This window comes from Chlorocebus sabaeus, chromosome 25 (assembly GCF_047675955.1).
Source record: "Chlorocebus sabaeus isolate Y175 chromosome 25, mChlSab1.0.hap1, whole genome shotgun sequence".
Classification (NCBI taxonomy): domain Eukaryota; kingdom Metazoa; phylum Chordata; class Mammalia; order Primates; family Cercopithecidae; genus Chlorocebus; species Chlorocebus sabaeus.
The window spans coordinates 85,860,161-85,878,611 of NC_132928.1; the positions used below are offsets into that span (position 1 = coordinate 85,860,161).

At 43.8% G+C, this 18,451-nt stretch overlaps 1 protein-coding gene across 7 annotated transcripts in view; it reads left to right on the forward strand.

Moving 5' to 3' along the window:
• Window positions 1-18,451, forward strand: part of TRIM58 (tripartite motif containing 58) — a 36,218-nt gene that overhangs the window by 11,978 nt on the left and 5,789 nt on the right. For 6 of the 7 annotated variants that reach the window (XM_073011928.1, XM_073011929.1, XM_073011927.1 and 3 more), the window contains 2 exons: window positions 597-619; window positions 715-815. In XM_073011928.1, the coding sequence (XP_072868029.1) occupies window positions 597-619; window positions 715-815 (124 nt within the window). Of the gene's footprint in view, window positions 1-596; window positions 620-714; window positions 816-8,337; window positions 12,750-18,451 lie in introns of those variants that run through there. The other variant, XM_007990088.3, reaches the window with a different exon arrangement.

An 18,451-nucleotide genomic window follows, 5' to 3' on the forward strand; every position in this document is an offset into this window, starting at 1 on the left:
TATTTTATCCTGCTCCATCTGAATTACCTACAGAATGTTACTCTGTTACAATATGCAAGTGGCAGAATTATTAATTCAGAAGATAATTAAATTGATAGATGTTGCAGGAATTAACCTAAACTTTGTATAGCTTTAAAGAAAAGAGATTTGGCTGGGTGCAGTGACTCACGCCTGTAATCCCAGCACTTTGGGAGGCCAAGGTGGGCGGATCACCTGTGGTCAGGAGTTCGAGACCAACCTGGCCAACATGGTGAAACCCCGTCCCTACTAAAAATACAAAAAAAACAAAAACAAAAAAAATATTAGCCAGGCGTGGTGGCGGGAGCCTGTAATCCCAGCTACTTGGGAGTCTGAGGCAGGGAGGTGGAGGTTGCAGTGAGCCAAGATCGCGCCATTGCACTCCAGCAGCCTGGGTAACAAGAGCAAAATTCCATCTCAAAAAAAAAAAAAAAAAAAAAAGAGATTTATTGTCTCCTATAATTTTATCTTAATAATGTTTTCCAGTAATTTCTAAGGAAATTTTCGTGGTGTCCTCAGTCTGACTGGGAAAAGCAGTTCAGAGTCCAGCTTTCACTGTATTTTTCTTTCCTTTTCAGGGTGTGAGAGGAGTCCTGAGCAGGTATGCATGCTTTCTGAATTGGTGAAGGGACTGGGAGAGGCAGAGGAGCTGGTGGAGAACCCTGCTGACCTCTGTGGTTTCTGTGCTCTTCCCAGAAGTAAGGCCGTCACAAGGCTGGAAGCAGAGAACATCCCCATGGAACTGAAGACAGCATGCTGCATCCCTGGGAGGAGGGAACTGTTGAGGAAGTTCCAAGGTAGTTTGCATCTTAGAGACTGGGAAGTAGGCTGCCTGGGGTTTGCCTTGTATTGCAGTTTATTACTGTGCCAGTCAGCTGCAGTGAGCAACAGAACCTAAAGTCTTAGTGGCCCAGATCAGCAGAAATTTGTTTTGAGAGTGTGCCGTTGGTTTGTTCCTGGGTGTGGGGACTTCTGTGCCACATCTTCTCACTCTGAGACCCATGCTGACAGAGCTCCACCTCCCTCTTGGTGCTGGGAGCCATAGAAACGGGCAAGGTTATTGAAGAGATGGGGGAAGAAGTTCTCTTACAGAGTCAATACAACACCTCACTTCTGGTCACCAAAATGTGTGGGGATTTCTCCCCGCAAACAGCCAATCTGTTCTCCAGCACATACTCCAGCCAGATGTCCTTCCATGCAATTTGATTTTGACACTATCTACCTGGAGATAGCACCAGGTCCCCCGGGTTAAGGGCTTAGTCCCACAAGACTGACCCCACTTCACGTGCCAGCCACAAGCACAGGTTGTGGCCTGTGATTCTGACCAACTGACTGTAAATTGGGGTTCCCACAACCCCTTCTTGAGTTCACTTGATTTCCTGAAAGAGCTCACAGAACTCAGGGACACATATTTACTCATTTATTATAATGGGCATTACAGAGGCTAGAGATAAACAGATGGAAGAGATTCCTAGGGCGAGGTTTATGAGAAGGCGTACGGAGCTTCCACGCCCTCTCTAGGCATGCTACCTTGGGAACCTCCATGTGTTCAGTGATCTGGAAGTCCTCAGTACTCAGTTCTTTCTTTTTTTTTTTTTTTTTTTTTTTTTGTGATGAAGCCTTACCCTGTCCCCAGGATGGAGTGCAGTGGCACCATCTTGGCTCACTGCAACCTCCGCCTCCCAGGTTCAAGCGATTCTCTTATCTCAGCCTCCTGAGTAGCTGGGATTACAGCCACATGCCACCACACCCGGCTAATTTTTATATTTTTAGTAGAGACGGGGCTTTATCATGTTGGCCAGGCTGGTCTCAAACTCGACCTCAAATGATCCACCTGCCTTGGCCTCCCAGAGGGCTGGGATTACAGGCGTGGGCCACCGTGCCCGGCCAATGAACTCAGTTCTTTTAGGTTTTCATGGAAGCACTTTGTAGATGTGATTGATTAAATCATAGGCCATTGGTTTATCAACGCACCCTTCAGCCCGTCCCTCTTCAGAGGTAGGTGGGAGCATGGCACTGAAAGTTTCAAGCCTCTAATCACATGGTTGGTTCCCCTGGCAACCCACAACCATGGGAGGCTTTCTGGGGGATCACCAACAGAAAGTTATTATATTGCCCATTATAATATATAATAAAAGTTATTATTATAATGCCCATTATAATAAATGAGTAATCTTAGTAGCATGCAAAAGACACTGTTGTCTTTCTGGAAGTTCCAAGGATTTTAAAAACTATATGTCAGTAAACAGGATGTAGACAAAATACATACTTCACAGTTTCATAGGCATGGTGACTGTAGACCAAATACATACTTCACAGTATCATAGGCATGGTGTCTGTAGACCAAATAGATACTTCCCAGTATCATAGGTATGGTGAATCCTGCACCGTAGACCAAATACACACTTCACAGTATCATAGGCACAGTGACTCATGCACTGTAGACCAAATACACACTTCACAGTATCATAGGCACGGTGACTCATGCACTCCTCTTAAAGGCATCCTTGCTGAATTGGGGCATGTGGCCTTCCTGAGATTTCATGGCTAAGCCAAACTATCAAGGAGACAGTGTAGGGGGCAAGGGAGAACTTTCCCCTTTCACTATGAATGTTTGCTGAAAATCAACTGACCAAAGACAAATAGGAACAAAGGCATAGAAAAAGTTCAACATTCAAAGCACAGCGGAATCGCAGGAGAATAATTACTCAGTAACTCAATGGGATACGGATGCTTATATACCCTTCTTTGTTGGAGGAAAGGGAGATGGGGAGGCGTGGATGATTTTAGAGGGATAGTAAATGATTTTTTGGTGGATTCATTGGACTTGGAGTACATACAGTGGCTTGGGACAAAGTCTATTGAAAAATAGACAGTGGTTTGTGACTGAAGTCTGTCCAGGTGTGTTGACAGACTTGTTTATCTTCCTGCAGTATGAACTAAATTAATTAAAACACAGGGACTTTAGGAAGATAAATGAGTGTTAGAATAAAGCTTCTTCCAGTGTGTGCTCGTCTCCAAGGGCCTTTAATTTAAAATAATCGGCATTACCGGGGTGCCATATTTTAGGGTAGAATTCTCTGGTCTTCAGTGGGAGAGTGGACCATGCCCAGAAAAATGCGGATTGGTGTATTCATGAGCAGTATCAAAATCACAGCCACCCATAGAATCTACATTTGGTTAGAACAGTGGGCTCAAAATTGTAGTTCATCTCTTATTAGCTGTGATATGAGTAACGTTAGTTCCAGTAGATTTACATTTCCTTGTTTATAAAATGCTAAAAATGTTTGGAGGACAAAATGAAACATTTGAAAGTACCCCACCTCCTAAAAGTTATCAATATGAAAGCATTGCAAAGTTATTAATTAACAAGAAATTTGGTTTAATGTATTGGCTGAGAATTTGTTGAGTTGCTATTTTTATGTAGGAATAAGCAGTGTCACAAAAAATTAGTCTGTTCAATCTGATTGTATTATTCTTTGAAACAGTATAGATTCAGTATTGTTTAAAATTTCATTTTAAAATCTAATTTATCCCAAGTAATGAAAACTGACTATGTCTAAATAGTGGCTTCACTACTTACAGGGAAAGAGTGTAAAGTCCCTTAATGAGAAAATCCATCTCCGCAGCATAGTACCCACGTTCTCCTGGGTAGATGAATGTATACTAAATGCCCGACTCGATTAAAATCATCATGGCACCCTTAGACTCAGTAACCTCATATCCATATTTATTTTTATTGAATGAAACAATTCAAAATGTTTTATTCTATCTCATCCATTCTTTTAAACATTGGAATATATCATTAAACAACAACAACGGCAAAATATGCTACAATCCATAGCTTTGTGTTGCAGATACCTACTTAGCCAAAATACACAGGCTGTAAGAGGCTGATACAGAATATTGAATAAAATAAAAAGGAGTATGAAAAGGGTAATGAGAAGTTCTGGTTTTGAATAAGGTGACCAGGAAGGACCTCGCCCCGCGGGGATAATGCAGCACATACATGATTTGGAAGAAAGCACTCAGACAGCAGAAATGAGCGCTGAGGCCTGACATGGAGGATGGCAGGTGTGTTCCAGGAGCTGTGAAGATGTCAGTGTGAGGACTCTGTGGCGGAGGGTCAGAGAGACCAAGGAAGGGCTAGATGGGCAGGCCACTCTGAGCAGGATACTTTATCCCTGAGTGAAATAGGACGTCATTGAAAGTTGTACCTAGAAAAATAGTTTGATTGGACTAATGTTTTATGAGGATCACTTTGTATGGTTTCTTGTAAGTAAATTACGGAGAGGAGAAGATTACCTGGGAAAAGCAGTTAAGGGTCTTTGCAGTAATTTGATGAGAGATGATGATGTGTTGGAACAGATGTTATTACGGAAGGTGCCGCAAGATGGACGTATTTTTGTTATACACTGAAGGCAGAGCTGTTAAGATTTGGTATTGGATTATATATGATGTGCTATTAAAAAGAAGAGCCATGAATGATTCCAAGGTTTTGGAGCTTGCAAACTGGCAAAATGTGATGGCCACTTCTGTTGATGAGGAAAGCTACAGTTGAAGCAGAAGAAGGGGTTGGGTTTTGGACACGTGGATGTTGCGATGAGTGCTAAATATCCAAATGTTGCTATCAGGTGGGCAGATGAGTGTACAATAGGGACTTTCAGGGTAAAGTTCAAAGCTAAGCACATGCATTGGGAATCAGTCAGCATATGAATGGAATTTTATCAAAGCGATGAGCCAGTCAACTCCCGGGTAGATAGGGAGTGAGGTGAGAGAGAGAGAAGAAGTCCAAGTCTTGGGACCATAGGTTTCTCCAGTGGTGGTGGTGGAGGAGAAGAGAACAGCAAAGAGGATGAAGGAGTAGTGAGCAGCGAGAGAAGGGAAACATGGATGAGTGCTGTCTGTGGAAAAGGGAGATTTTCCAGCACAAGTGGATTCTCAGTAGTGTTGAGAGATACAGAAAAATCATTGAAGACGAACTCTGGGCCAGGTGTGGTGGCTCACACCTGTAATCCCTACACTTTGGGAGGCCGAGGTGGGCACATCACCTGAGGTCAGGAGTTTGAGACCAGCCTAGTCAGCATGGAGAAACTCCGTCTCTACTAAAAATACAAAATTAGCCGGATATAGTGGTGCATGCCTATAATCCCAGCTACTCGGGAGGCTGAGGCAGGAAAATTGCTTGAACCCAGGAGGCGGAGACTGCAGTGAGCCGAGATCACACTATTGAACTCCAGCCTGGGTAACAAGAGCAAAACTCCATCTAAATAAAAAGACAAACTCTGACAAATAGCCATTCATCAACACGCAGGTCCCTGGGAAGATGGACATGAGCAGTTTGGTTGGGGTATAGTCACATCATGATGAAGAATTGAGTTCAGGAGAGAAGGGGTAGGGAGAGGAATGGGGTGTAGACCATATCAAAAGCCATTTCACAGATGTCTTTTGTTAGAAATGAAGCAGACAAATGTGCTGGAGCAGGCATGGCATGGGAATACATGACTTCTGTTAAATGCACAATCCGTGGAGACCTACCTTTCCATCTCTGTTATTTACCTCTAGAGTTTGGGAAGACCACATGAACTCTTTGACTCGGAATCTACTCTTGTGTAATGTAGGAATGACAGTGGTGACCCTCAGGGTGGTTATATGAGTTAATAAAAATAATGCAATATGCAGTTATGTGACCACTCAGGTTCGGTACCAATAAAAGTTCACTAGGCTGGGCGCGGTGGCTCACACCTGTAATCCTAACACTTTGGGGAGGCCGAGGCGGGTGGATCACCTGAGGTCAGGAGTTCAAGACCAGCCTAATCAACAAGGAGAAACCCCATCTCTACTAAAAATACAAAATTATCTAGGTGTGGTGGTGCATGCCTGTAATCCCAGCTACTTGGGAGGCTGAGGCAGGAGAATCGCATGAACCCAGGAGGCGGAGGTTGCAGTGAGCCGAGATCGTGCCAGTGCATTCTAGCCTGGGCAACAAGAGTGAAACTCTGTCTCAAAAATTAAATTAAGTTGAATTAAAAATTTTGAAAAAATTCACTAGGCCTTGAATTGAATTAAAAAATTTGAAAAAATTCACTAGGCCAGGCATGGTGGCTCACACCTGTAATCCCAACATTTTGGGAGGTTGAGGCTGATGAATCGCTTGAACCCAGGAGTTCAAGACCAGCCTGGGCAACATAGTAAAACTCCATCTCTACAAAAAATACAGAAAACTAGCTGGGCATGGTGGTGTACGCCTTCCCAGCTACTCAGAAGGCTGAGGTGGGGGGATGGCTTGAGTCTGAGAGGTGGAGGCTGCAGCGAGCTGTGATTGTACCACTGCACTCCAGACTGGGCAACAGAGCAAGGCTCTGTCTCAAGTAAAAGAAAAAAAAGTTCACTAGAAGTGTTTAAAGGCAGGTAAGTATAGTGGTAGTGACAGTAGTGGTGGTAGTAGTAGCAGTAATAGGTATAGTAGTAGCAGTAGTAGTAATAGTAGTAGCAGTAGAAGCAGTATTCTGATATTAAAACTCAAACTATATTAACATGTTAGTCTGATTTTGCATTGCTATAAAGAAATACCTGAGGCTGCGTAATTTATTAATATAAGGAAATGTGGTTTGTTTTGGCTCATAGTTCTGTAGACTGTACAGGAAGCATGTTGCTGGCACCTGCTTCTGGTGAGGCCTCAGAAAACCTACAGTCAATGTGGAAAGCAAAGGGGGAGCCAGCGTATCACATGGCAAGAGGGAAGCAGTAAAGTGGGCAAGTGCCGGGTTCCTCTTAAACAACCAGCTCTTGCATGAACTGATAAAGAACTCACTTATCAGCAGTGGGATGGCATTAAGACATTCATGGGGGATCAGCGCCCACGATCCAGCACTTCCCACTAGACCCCACCTTCAACACTGGGAATCACATTTAAACATGAGACTGGGAGGGGATACACACCCAAACCATATTATTAATTAACTATTTATAAGCAATGCTAATAAGGAAATCCACTGAATATTTTACATCCCCCCTTCACTGAGGTTTCATATCTAGATGTATTTATTTATTATATGTATGGGTCAAATGTCTCATCAATCTCGCTGGGACTTCAGAGTATCAATATTTTTTATTGTTACGTAATGAATAACTACAAGCTTAGCTGCCTAAAGCCATACCATTTAGTAGCTCACAGTTCTGAAGATCAGACATCCAGGTGGGATCAGCTGGTTCCTCTGCTTAGGTTTTCTCAAGGCCCAAATATGGGTGTTGGCCAGGCTAGGCTTCTCTGTAGGTCTGGGGAAGAACCTTCCCTCTAAGCTTATTCAGGTTGTTGGCATAATACAATTCCATGCAAATGCAGTACTGAGATTCCTGTTTTCTTGCTGACTGTTGGTTGGGGGCCATTCTCAGCTCTGGAGATCACTCGTTTTTCTCTTCATGTGACCTTTACATCTTCAAAGCCAGCAAAGAGATATCAAATCCACGTCTTACTGACCTTTCCTGCTGCCACCAACCCAATAGCCAGAGAAAACTTTCTGATTTTACAGGGCTTGTGGGATTAGATTAGACTCACCTTGATAATCTCTCTCTGGTCATATAGTGTAACATACTCATGAGACTGACACCAGGGTGTGAAGGTCATGGGGTTCATCTTAGAATTCTGCCTACCACAGTAATATAACTTTGAAAGTAGTGGGCTTAATATTAATAAAATTCTCCTATAAATTTTTAAGAAAAGAATTCCTAAGGGGTTTGTAAATTTTATGTTAAATGCAGAAGATCCTCCTAAGTGCACCCAAATGCTTTGGATGTAAGCCGGACATGGTGGTGTGCACCTGTAGTCCCAGCTGCTGGGGAGGCAGACACAGGAGGATCGCTTGAGTCCAGGAGTTTGAGGCTGTAGTGGACCATGGCTATGCCCATGAATAGCTCTGCACTCCAGCCTGGGCAACACAGCAAGACCCCATCTCTCTCTCTTTCTCTCTCTCTCTCTCTCTCTCACACACACACACACATGCACACACACACATGCTTTAGATGTAAATGAAAGGAAATGAAATGATTGTTTACTTGGTTTGTCATCATCAATAGTTGTTTTTATTGAGGAAGTTAGAGAGTTCTGGATTATGCAGAGGTAACAGTGGAATACACCAGAAAGTAATAAAGAATAATAAAGTAATAAAGAAGATTTCACCTGTAAGGTGAAATACTGATTTGTTTTCTCTAGGCGTTGTTAGAGAGAGAAGTGAGGAACTCTGGGACTATTCATTTCAGTGGTTTCCTGAGTTTCTACCTTTCTTTCCTTTCACCTGCTCCACCACATTCCTTCCGCAGTGGATGTAAAGCTGGATCCCGCCACGGCGCACCCGAGTCTGCTCTTGACCGCCGACCTGCGCAGTGTGCAGGATGGAGAACTATGGAGGGATGTCCCCAACAACCCTGAGCGGTTTGACACGTGGCCCTGCATCCTGGGTTTGCAGAGCTTCTCATGTGGGAGGCATTACTGGGAGGTTCAGGTGGAAGAAAGAGCAGAGTGGGGTTTAGGGGTCTGTCAAGACACACTGCCGAGAAAGGGGGAAACCACACCGTCTCCTGAGAACGGGGTCTGGGCCCTGTGGCTGCTGAAGGGGAATGAGTACATGGTCCTTGCCTCCTCATCGGTGCCTCTTCTCCTGCTGGAAAGTCCTCGCTGCATTGGGATATTCTTGGACTATGAAGCCGGTGAAGTCTCGTTCTACAACGTCACCAATGGGTCTTATATCTACACATTCAACCAACTCTTCTCTGGTCTTCTTCGGCCTTACTTTTTCATCTGCGATGCAACTCCTCTTATCCTGCCACCCATGACAGTAGCAGAGTCGGGAAATTGGGCATCCAGGGATCATTTAGATCCTGCTTCTGATGTAAGAGATGATCATCTCTAAAATTCTGTTCCCAAGATGCAGTCCCAGCCTAGCAAACGTTCCTGGAGTGGGGTGAAGGATATCAATATACTAAGTTTTAACAGATACCCCCATTTAGGTCAGCACTTGATTCCTTGTTGCTGTGAAATATTTCCATGGGACAAAAGAGGGAATACGCAATATTTGCATATGGGAAGATTATAGAGCATAATAATTTTATAAATGCAGCAATCTCAACCTCTATTTCTAGATCACATTTTCTTGATGAGTCTTCCTTCAAATTAATGACCTTGGATTACATAAGGATTTCTATACCTTCATTATAATTTGTTATTCCTTTCAACATCCTTGTATTCCAAGTCTTCCATATAAGAATTAGACATGGCAATTCTTAAACTGATTCAGAATGGTCTGATACTATTCCAGTATCACATCCATACTTCTGTTTCTCCTCCTTTTCCTGATTTTTCTTCTCATTCTCTCCTTCCCCCCTCTATCTCTCGTTCCCTGTCACTCTCTCTCTCTGTCTCTCTCTTGTTCTTTATTTTTTGTTTCTTACCTCTTACTGTTTAACCTGTTGCTTCCTTCTAGATTAATACATTTAGAGCCATTCCTTTATACAGTCACATTTCCTGTGACTTTACTCAGTTACTTTTAAAGTCCTTTTTATTCTGGGACTCATTTTTAAGAATTACAAAGCTCATTCCTCTGAATCTGATATTACTGACTGCTAGACTTTTTCCTTTTCTTTGGATACCCTTTAGGAATTTATCAGAATTTTCATTCAACTCGTTCTTTAACGTAGATATTTATTAGTTTTAAGACCTTAAGGCTGGGCGCAGTGACTCATGCCTGTAATCCCAGCACTTTGGGAGGCTGAGGTGGGTGGATCACAAGCTCAGGAGTTCGAGACCAGCCTGGCCAATAGGTAAAACTCTGTCTCTACTTAAAAAAAAAAAAAAAAATACAAAAATTAGCTGGGTGTGGTGGCAGGAGCCTGTAATACCAGCTATTTGGGAGGCCAAGACAGGAGAATTGCTTGAATCCTGGAGGCAGAGGTTGCAGTGAGCAGAGATCGCACCACTGTACTCCAGCCCAGTGCGAGACTCCGTCTCAAAAAAAAAAAAAAAAAAAAAAAGACCTCAGACAACACTTCTCTCTCTCTTTTAGCTGCTTGTTATGGTTCCTATATGTGGAACAATTGTACTGGCCTTGCAGTGGTATGGTAAATATTTAAGGTCATATTTGATATTGCTGGTTTGAATTCAGCTTTTCCATTTAAATACATTATAATAATGATGAAATGATGATAATATTTAACTTATTTTTAAAGTATATTCTATACCTTTCCAACAGAAGTTTTAAAAGTCATTGAAGGCTAACCTTGCTGCCCTCTTTGTATCACTGTCTTCTAATAATTGTTATGGCTGGGCGCGGTGGCTCACGCCTGTAATCCCAGCACTTTGGGAGGCCGAGGTGGGTGGATCATGAGGTCAGGAGATCGAGACCATCCCGGCTAACACGGTAAAACCTCGTCTCTACTAAAAATACAAAAAATTAGCCGGGCGAGGTGGCGGGCGCCTGTAGTCCCAGCTACTCGGGAGGCTGAGGCAGGAGAATGGCGTGAACGCGGGAGGCGGAGCTTGCAGTGAGCTGAGATTCGGCCACTGCACTCCAGTCTGGGCAAAGAGTGAGACTCCGTCTCAAAAATAATAATAATAATAATAATAATAAATAATAGTTACACAAATGCTAAAATGTTTAAATGGTAACCAAATATTAATTAATGGCAAATTACTTAACATTATCTGACAATAATCTGCAGAAGGTTTAATTTTCCTCCTCAATTTGAAGTTCAAGATGTTTTTCTCTTCCAGGGAGATTTTTTCGACTGACACCTTTAACTTACCTTCCGATTATATTATTAACGTAGGCTTCTTCCTAGATTTTTTTAATTGTTTGATCACGAGTGAACACTTCTACTCTCTGTGTTAGATTTGCAAACAGAGGGAATAACGCATCCTCACGTCCCTCCTCTTGGTGTTCCACGGGCCGGTGTGCCCTAGCCCTCCCTTGTGCAAGGTCTGTGTAGGGAAGGTGGGCTTCAGCTCAGCCACAGCATCCCTGCCCCCAGGGATGAGGAGGGTGGCCTGAGATACCCCATCCATGGGGCACCACCCATTCACTGAGACGGGGAAACCCTGGGTGGGAGGGAGAACACGTCCATGTGTCTTCTACTCTCTCCATAGAGTGGAACGAGAGGCCCAGGAGTATCCATTTCCCACCGTGTAGCCCAGTACTCTGGTCTCACTGTCTCTGCTGAATGCTGTCTCACTGTGCATTTTATTATGGTTTATGTCAGTCAGTAGACTGATGTGAGTCTTCATCTCTTGCATTCTTAGGTTCGCAGAGTTTTGTGTGTCTCCTGTAATGACCTCTTTCCCTTTCCAACTCCTGAAAGGTTTCCACTATTTCCTCTGGAACTTTGTTTCATTACCAGCAAAATCCTCTACATCCCTACCCGTTTCCTGGCTTTCCCTCTCCTTTCCTCTGAATGTGTCTTTTATATTCAGCTGTCCACTTGACATTAAAATAGACATTTTAAACTCAATTTGCCTTAAACTTAACCACGCATTTCTCCCCAAGTCTCTTCCTAACTACAACAACAAAAACCACAGGCTGCTCCCTGGCACTGGATGACAACTCCATTCTCCTGTCACTGGATGACAACTCCATTCTCCTGTCACTGGATGACAACTCCATTCTGTCACTGGATGACAACTCCATTCTCCTGTCACTGGATGACAACTGCATTCTCCTGTCACTGGATGACAACACTCCATTCTTCAGATTGCTTAGGCCAGCCGTCCAACTGAGTGCTTTCTTGACTTCTGCAGCCCACATCCAGCCCATCAGCAAGCCCTGTTGGTCCTACCTTCAGAATATGTCTGGGGTTCAGTTGTCCTGGCCACCCTGCTGCTGTAACCATGGTCGGAACTCCATCCTGCCACTCTGGATTATGACTTTCGTTTCCTCACAGTGGTCCTGCTTGGGCTCTAGGCCCTTCTGCTCCCATTCTCTCTGCAGCAGCTGGGCTGATCCTTTTAGCATCCAAGGATATGTTGGCATCACAGTGACCTAGATGGTGATACCATCACAATGACGAGTGAAAGTCAGAATCCTCACAGTGAACCCCTAGGCCCTAGAGGTTCTGAATCCCCATGCCCCCTTTGATTCTCTCTTCCTCCCCCACTTCCCTTTGCATTCTGCTCCAGCTGCCCTGGCCTCATGGCTGGGTTTCCACCAAGGCAGGCGCTTCCCATCATAGGGCCGTTTCCCCCACTGTGGCTTCTGCTTGAAATTCCCTTTTCCCTGATGTTCCCTTGACTCATTATTCCCTTTCTTCCTTTGAGTCTTCTGAGATCCAGCCTCTCAGTGATGCCGTATAACGCTACTCACCCCAGAGCCCATCCGGAGCTCACCTTTCCAGTTGCCCTTGCTGGGCTCAGTGGAGGCTCTTTGTTCCCCGTAGAGTACGTGTCATCTAGTGTACTATATTGTTCTCTTATTTATTAGGCTTGTTTTATTTATTTATGTTTTGCCTTTTGTGCTAAATGTAAACACCGCAAGGGGTGGTATCTTTGTCTCTTGACAATGACACGTTCAGTGTTTCTCAAGCACCTCCAATGCTGGTTTGTTATCAATCTGTATTTTTTGAATAAATAAATGATTGACTATCTAGAGAGCAAAATTGATGGACCTGAAAATGTTGTGTGAAATGTAACGTAGTATACTGATGTAACAACAATAATTGGCCAATAAAGTTTAATTCCAAGTGCTAAATTAGTAAAATTTTGGGAATAGAGAAAAATTGAGCAGAAGACTAAGTTTGTAAACATGATGGATTTCGTGACCTGATAACTTGGCATGTCCAGGCCTAGTCCCATTGAACCCCCTGTGGTTTTGATTCCCTGTGACATCACAGCGACACCTTTGCATTATGCTTTGTCTCATACTCCATAAGCCGCCTCGCAAAGTGGTATCGTCACTAAAAATGTGAGGAACTTTCTATAAACTTATGTAGACTAGAAACTTTAAAAAAAAAAAAAAAATCGACTTTCGTGTTTTATGTACCTTTCTTTACCTAAACAATATGGTGCATCCACGCCATCTAGAAATGGGGTGTCTTAGGTCTACTCTCCTCATCACTTCCCTATTACTGTGCATTTCTCTGTTATATACATTGGGCTTTTTTTCTATCTCAAATCATAATTGTTTTCTTTCTGACACATCCTTAGGGACTGCTCTGACAATTACCAGTGAAATTCTCTTCTTCTAGAGCACAGTGGCTCCCACCTGTAATCCCAACACTTTGGGGACTGAGGTGGGAGGATTGCTTGAGACCAGAAGTTTGAGACCAGCTGGGCAACAAAGCAAGACCTGGTCTCTACAAAAAAATATAAATTAGCCAGATATGGTGGTGCAAACCTATAGTCCCAGCCACTTCAGAGGGACTTGAGCCCAGGATTTCAACTCTGCAGTGAGCCAGGATCACACCACTGCACTCCTGCCTGAGTGACAGAGTGAGACCCTGTCTCTTGAAAAAGAGAAGACTAAAAGAGAAAGTCCCCAGCATGAGCTTCTAGGCTTTTCTGAGCTGTAACCCTCCAGAACTCTGTCTATATATCCAGAAGACTGGGTAATTTATTCTAAGAACTAATCTGCTCAGTAACTCCCTGATATAGCTTGGCTTTGTGTCCCCACCCAAATCTCATGCTCAGTTATAATCCCCAGTGTTGAAGGTGGGGCCTGGTGGGAGGTGATTGGATCATGGGGGCAGTTTCTCATGGTTTAACACCATCTCTCTTGGATGAGTTGTGAAATCCGGATGTTTAAAAGTGTGTGGACCCCCAACTTTCTCTTGCCCCTGCTTTTGCCATGCAAGGCAGCAGTTCCTGCTTTGCCTTCTGCCATGAGTAAAAGCTCCCTGAGGCCTACTGGAAGCAGATGCTGCCTTGCTTTCTGCACAGCCTGTGGAACCGTGAGCCAACTAAACCTCTTTTCTTCATAAATTTCCCGGTTTCAGATATTTATAGCAGTGTGAGAACAGGCTAATATACCCCCAGGTCCCCCTCCTCCAAATCAGGTGACTGGTTTATCAATTTAATAAACTTTTTAATTTTTTTTTTTGAGATGGAGTCTCATTTTGTTGCCCCAGCTGGAGTGCAGTGGCATGATCTCGGCTCACTGCAACCTACACCTCCCAGGTTCAAGCGATTCTCCTGCTTCAGCCTCCCAAGTAGCTGGGATGACAGGCGCCCGCCACCACACCCAGCTAATTTTTGTGTTTTTAGTAGAGATGGGGTTTTGCCATGTTGGCCAGGCTGGTGGTCTTGAACTCCTGACCTCAGGTGATCCGCCTGCCTCAGCCTCCCAAAGTGCTCGGATTACAGGTGTGAGCAACTGTGCCCGGCCTTAAACACATTTTTCTAGCATGTTGAGAAGGCCCTGAGTGAAGAGGACTGGGAGGAGGGGATACATGGAGCGATCAGGAGTGGGAAGTAAAATAACCTCCTTAGCCAGCGGAAGTAATGGAAAGCATTTAGAGTGGTGATTGCAACCCCTAGAACCCCAGAGGGCTGAGAACTGGGAACACTGGGATCTATTCAGCCTGTCTGCCCTCCAAGCACTGACTCCTTGGTGCATGCTTTCTCTGTGCTTCTGGGGCCCTCTGTAGTCTGCTTTTCTATTACACGGGGAAGAAGAAAGGATGCTGGGCCTGCATATGTGTACCACATATATTCTATGAATTCTATACATTCACTTATGTAGAATAGTCTCTTTATTCTCTAATTCTCTGACTACATCTACCCAAAAGTACCCAGTCAGATTGATACGTTTCTTAGTTAATTGACTGTACGTCTGATTTTTTTCTGACATTGCTTGGCTATAGCTGTATATTTATTTATTTTATTTAAAAATTTCAGCATTGTGATGTCATTTTTGCCTTTACAAGAGCGTTCAAACATAGTTACATATACACAATCTAAGTAATGATACTTGCTCAATTTCCTTACTAGTTTTTGAAACTAAAGTATAAACCTATGTATGCTAACATCTTCCTTTCAAATCAAAAAGTAAAAATAAGGCTGGGCGCAGTGGCTCACATCTGTAATCCCAGCACTTTGGGAGGCCAACAAGGGTGGATCACCTGATGTCAGGAGTTTGAGACCGGCCTGGCCCCCATGGTGAAACCTCATCTCTACTAAAAATACAAAAATTAGCCAGGCATGGTGCCCATAATCCCAGATACGAGGGAGACTGAGGCAGGAGAATTGCTTGAACCTGGGGGGCAGAGGTTGCAAGTTGCAGAGATAGCAGCACTTCACTCCAGCCTGGGCGAAAGAGCGAAACTCCATCTCAAAATAAATAAATAAATAAAAATAAAACAGCCACCCTGTGGCTCCTTAATGTATGTAATAATACACTTTATATGACTTTTTTTCCACTATCTAGGACAATGGGTTCTTTCTTTTATACATAAAAATATTAGTAAAAAGAAGATGTCAAAATATTTTGGCCCTATTTTCATCAGATATAAGGAGAAAGAAAAAAACAAATGCATGATTCTGTTCTAGGTAGGATGGGACCAATTATGCCTCAGCTGTTTTCTTAGCCATCTAATGATTCTTGGGAACAGGGGAGGGGAGCAAATGGCTCATTGGTATTTATGGTTTTAGAACAGCAGCGGATTGAGTTCCCTAATTTTACTTACGTGAGGTAGTAAATTCTCTTTATATCAAGGGACAAATTCTCATGGTCCGCATTTTCTCTCGGGACCTGACGGGAGATGGGGCAGTTTGATGTGGTGCACGCCTCTGCCTCCGTGGACGTGCTAGTGATCCCTGTGGCTCTGAAGTTTCCCCAGCGGTTTGAGATGCTGGTGAACCCAGGCCGCTCTCAGGGTCCGTCTCCAGTCTTCCCTCAGCAGAGCTGCAACACTGTGTACACGCAGTAAACCCGTATCGATAAATACTGTGGCCACTGCACTTACAAGGAATGGGCCAAGTCTGAGAGAGGCACTTGGATTTCCTTACCCCTGGCTATGTGCGCCCAAGAGGGTACAAGGCATTCTGAGATCTGACTGAGGCCCTCTGGCTACGTCTATGCTCCTGCATCCTTTCAGTGTTGCCTAGCAGCATACAAGTAAAAATGGTGAGTAGGTTTCTGCATTGAGGTACTCAGCTCAGAGGTCTGCACTTCTAGGTTGGTTTGTTAAATAAAGAAGCCACAGGGAGTGCCTCAAGGGTTAGAAAAATCTCAAGAACACACTCGTTGCTCTTAGAACACTTACAAATTGTGACAGGCTGGGCGCGGTGGCTCACGGCTGTAATCTCAGCACTTTGGGAGGCTGAGGCGGGCAGATCATGAGGTCAGGAGATCAAGACCATCCTGGCCAACATGGTGAAACCCCGTCTCTACTAAAAATACAAAAATTAGCCAGGCATGGTGGCGGGCATCTGTAGTCCCAGCTACTCGGGAGGCTGAGGCAGGAGAATGGTGTGAACTTGGGAGGCGGAGCTTGCAGTGAGCTGAGATCACGCCACTGCACTCCAGCCTGGGCGACAGCGCAAGACTCTGTCTCAAAAAAAAAAAAAGTGAATTATGATAGACACACCAACACACAAAGATACACAGTCAGCACTTATATCACAACTCATTGTTTAATTTTAACAAAGCAATACATCTGCCAATGCGAAATTATTATTATTACTATTATTATTATTATTTTGAGATGGAGTTTCGCTCTGTTGCCCAGGCTGGAGTACAACGGTGTGATCTTGGCTCACTATAACCTCTGCCTCCTGGGTTCAAGTGATTCTCCTGCCTCAGCCTCCTGAGTAGCTGGGATTACAGGCACCCACCAACTTGCCCAGCTAATTTTTTTTTTTTTTTGAATTTTTAGTAGAGACAGGTTTTCTCCATGTTGGTCAGGCTGGTCTTGAACTCCCAACCTCAGGTGATCCCCCTGCCTCAGCCTCCCAAAGTGCTGGGAGTACAGACGTGGGCCACCGCGCCCAGCCTAATGAGAGTCTTCTTTAACCTCCACTTCACTTTCTAAAAGAGAGTCTTTTTTCGGCGAGGGTGGGGGAGGACAGGGTCTCACTCTGTCGCCCAGGTTGGGGTGCCAGTGGCATGATCATAGCTCACTGCAGCCTTGACCTCCTGGGCCCATTGATCGCCCGTCTCAGTCTCCTGAGTAGCTGGGACCGTACGTTTGTGCGACCATGCCAGGCTAATGTTTAATTTTGACTTTTGTACAGATGGGGTCTCCCCATGTTGCCCAAGCTAGAAATGACCCTTTTAAACAATTTCAAACCGTACATCCAGATATCGGTTCTATCTGAATACAAATACAGTCATGTGTTGCTTAACGATGGGGATATGTTCTGAGAAATGCGTCTTTAGGTGATTTTGTCATTGTGTGAGCATCACAGAATGTACTTACGCAAACCCGATGGTGTGTCCTACTACAAGCCTAGGCCATAAGTGTGTGGTATAGCTTGTCACTCCCAGGCTACAAACGAGTACGGCGTGTCCTGTACTGAATACGGAAGACAGCTGTAACACAGTGGTAAGTATTTGTGTATCTAAGCATAGAAAAGGCACAGTAAAAATACTGTATAAAATACAAAAAAAGGTAACCTGTCCAGGGCACTTACCATGAATGGAGCTTGCAGGACTGGAAGTTGCTCTCAGTGAGTCAGTGAGTGGGTGGTGAGTGAATGTGAAGGCCCAGGACATTCCCGTACACGGCTACAGACTTTATCAACTTTGTACACTTAGGCTATATTAAATGCATTAAAAAATATTTTTCTTTCTTTAATAAGAAATTATCCTTAGTTTACTGAAACTTTTTACCTGGCAAACCTTTTACTTTTTATTAACTTTGTGACTTTTTTGTAATAGCACTTAGCTTAAAACACACATTGTAAAACTGTATAAAATACGCTCTTTTTATTCTTATTCTACAAGTCATATTCCATTTAATTTTTTAATATTTATTTATTTATTTTTTACTTTTCAAACTTTTTCTTTGCAAACTAAGACACAAGCACGCACATTAGCCTGGGTGTCCCCTGAGACGGAATGATCAGTACTACCACTGTCTTGACCTCTACACCTTGTCCCACCGGAAGGATTTCCGGGGCGGCCACATGCATGGAGCTGTCTCCTCCTGTGATCACAATGCTTTCTACAATACTGCCTGAAGGACCTGCCTCAGACCCCTCTTCAGGAGGTGGAACCACCACATATGTAATTTGTTGTTGACCAAATGTGTTGTTCTGCAACATGTGACTGTATACATATATACATACCATGTGTGTTTGTGTGTGTATAGTAAGAGTTTGTGAACAAAAAATGGAGTCACACTATATACAATCTCACTATACATTATATTTAGCTTTCTTTTTCTTTCTTTTTTTTTGAGACGGTGTCTCACTCTGTCACTGGGCTGGAGTACAGTGGCATGACCTTGCCTC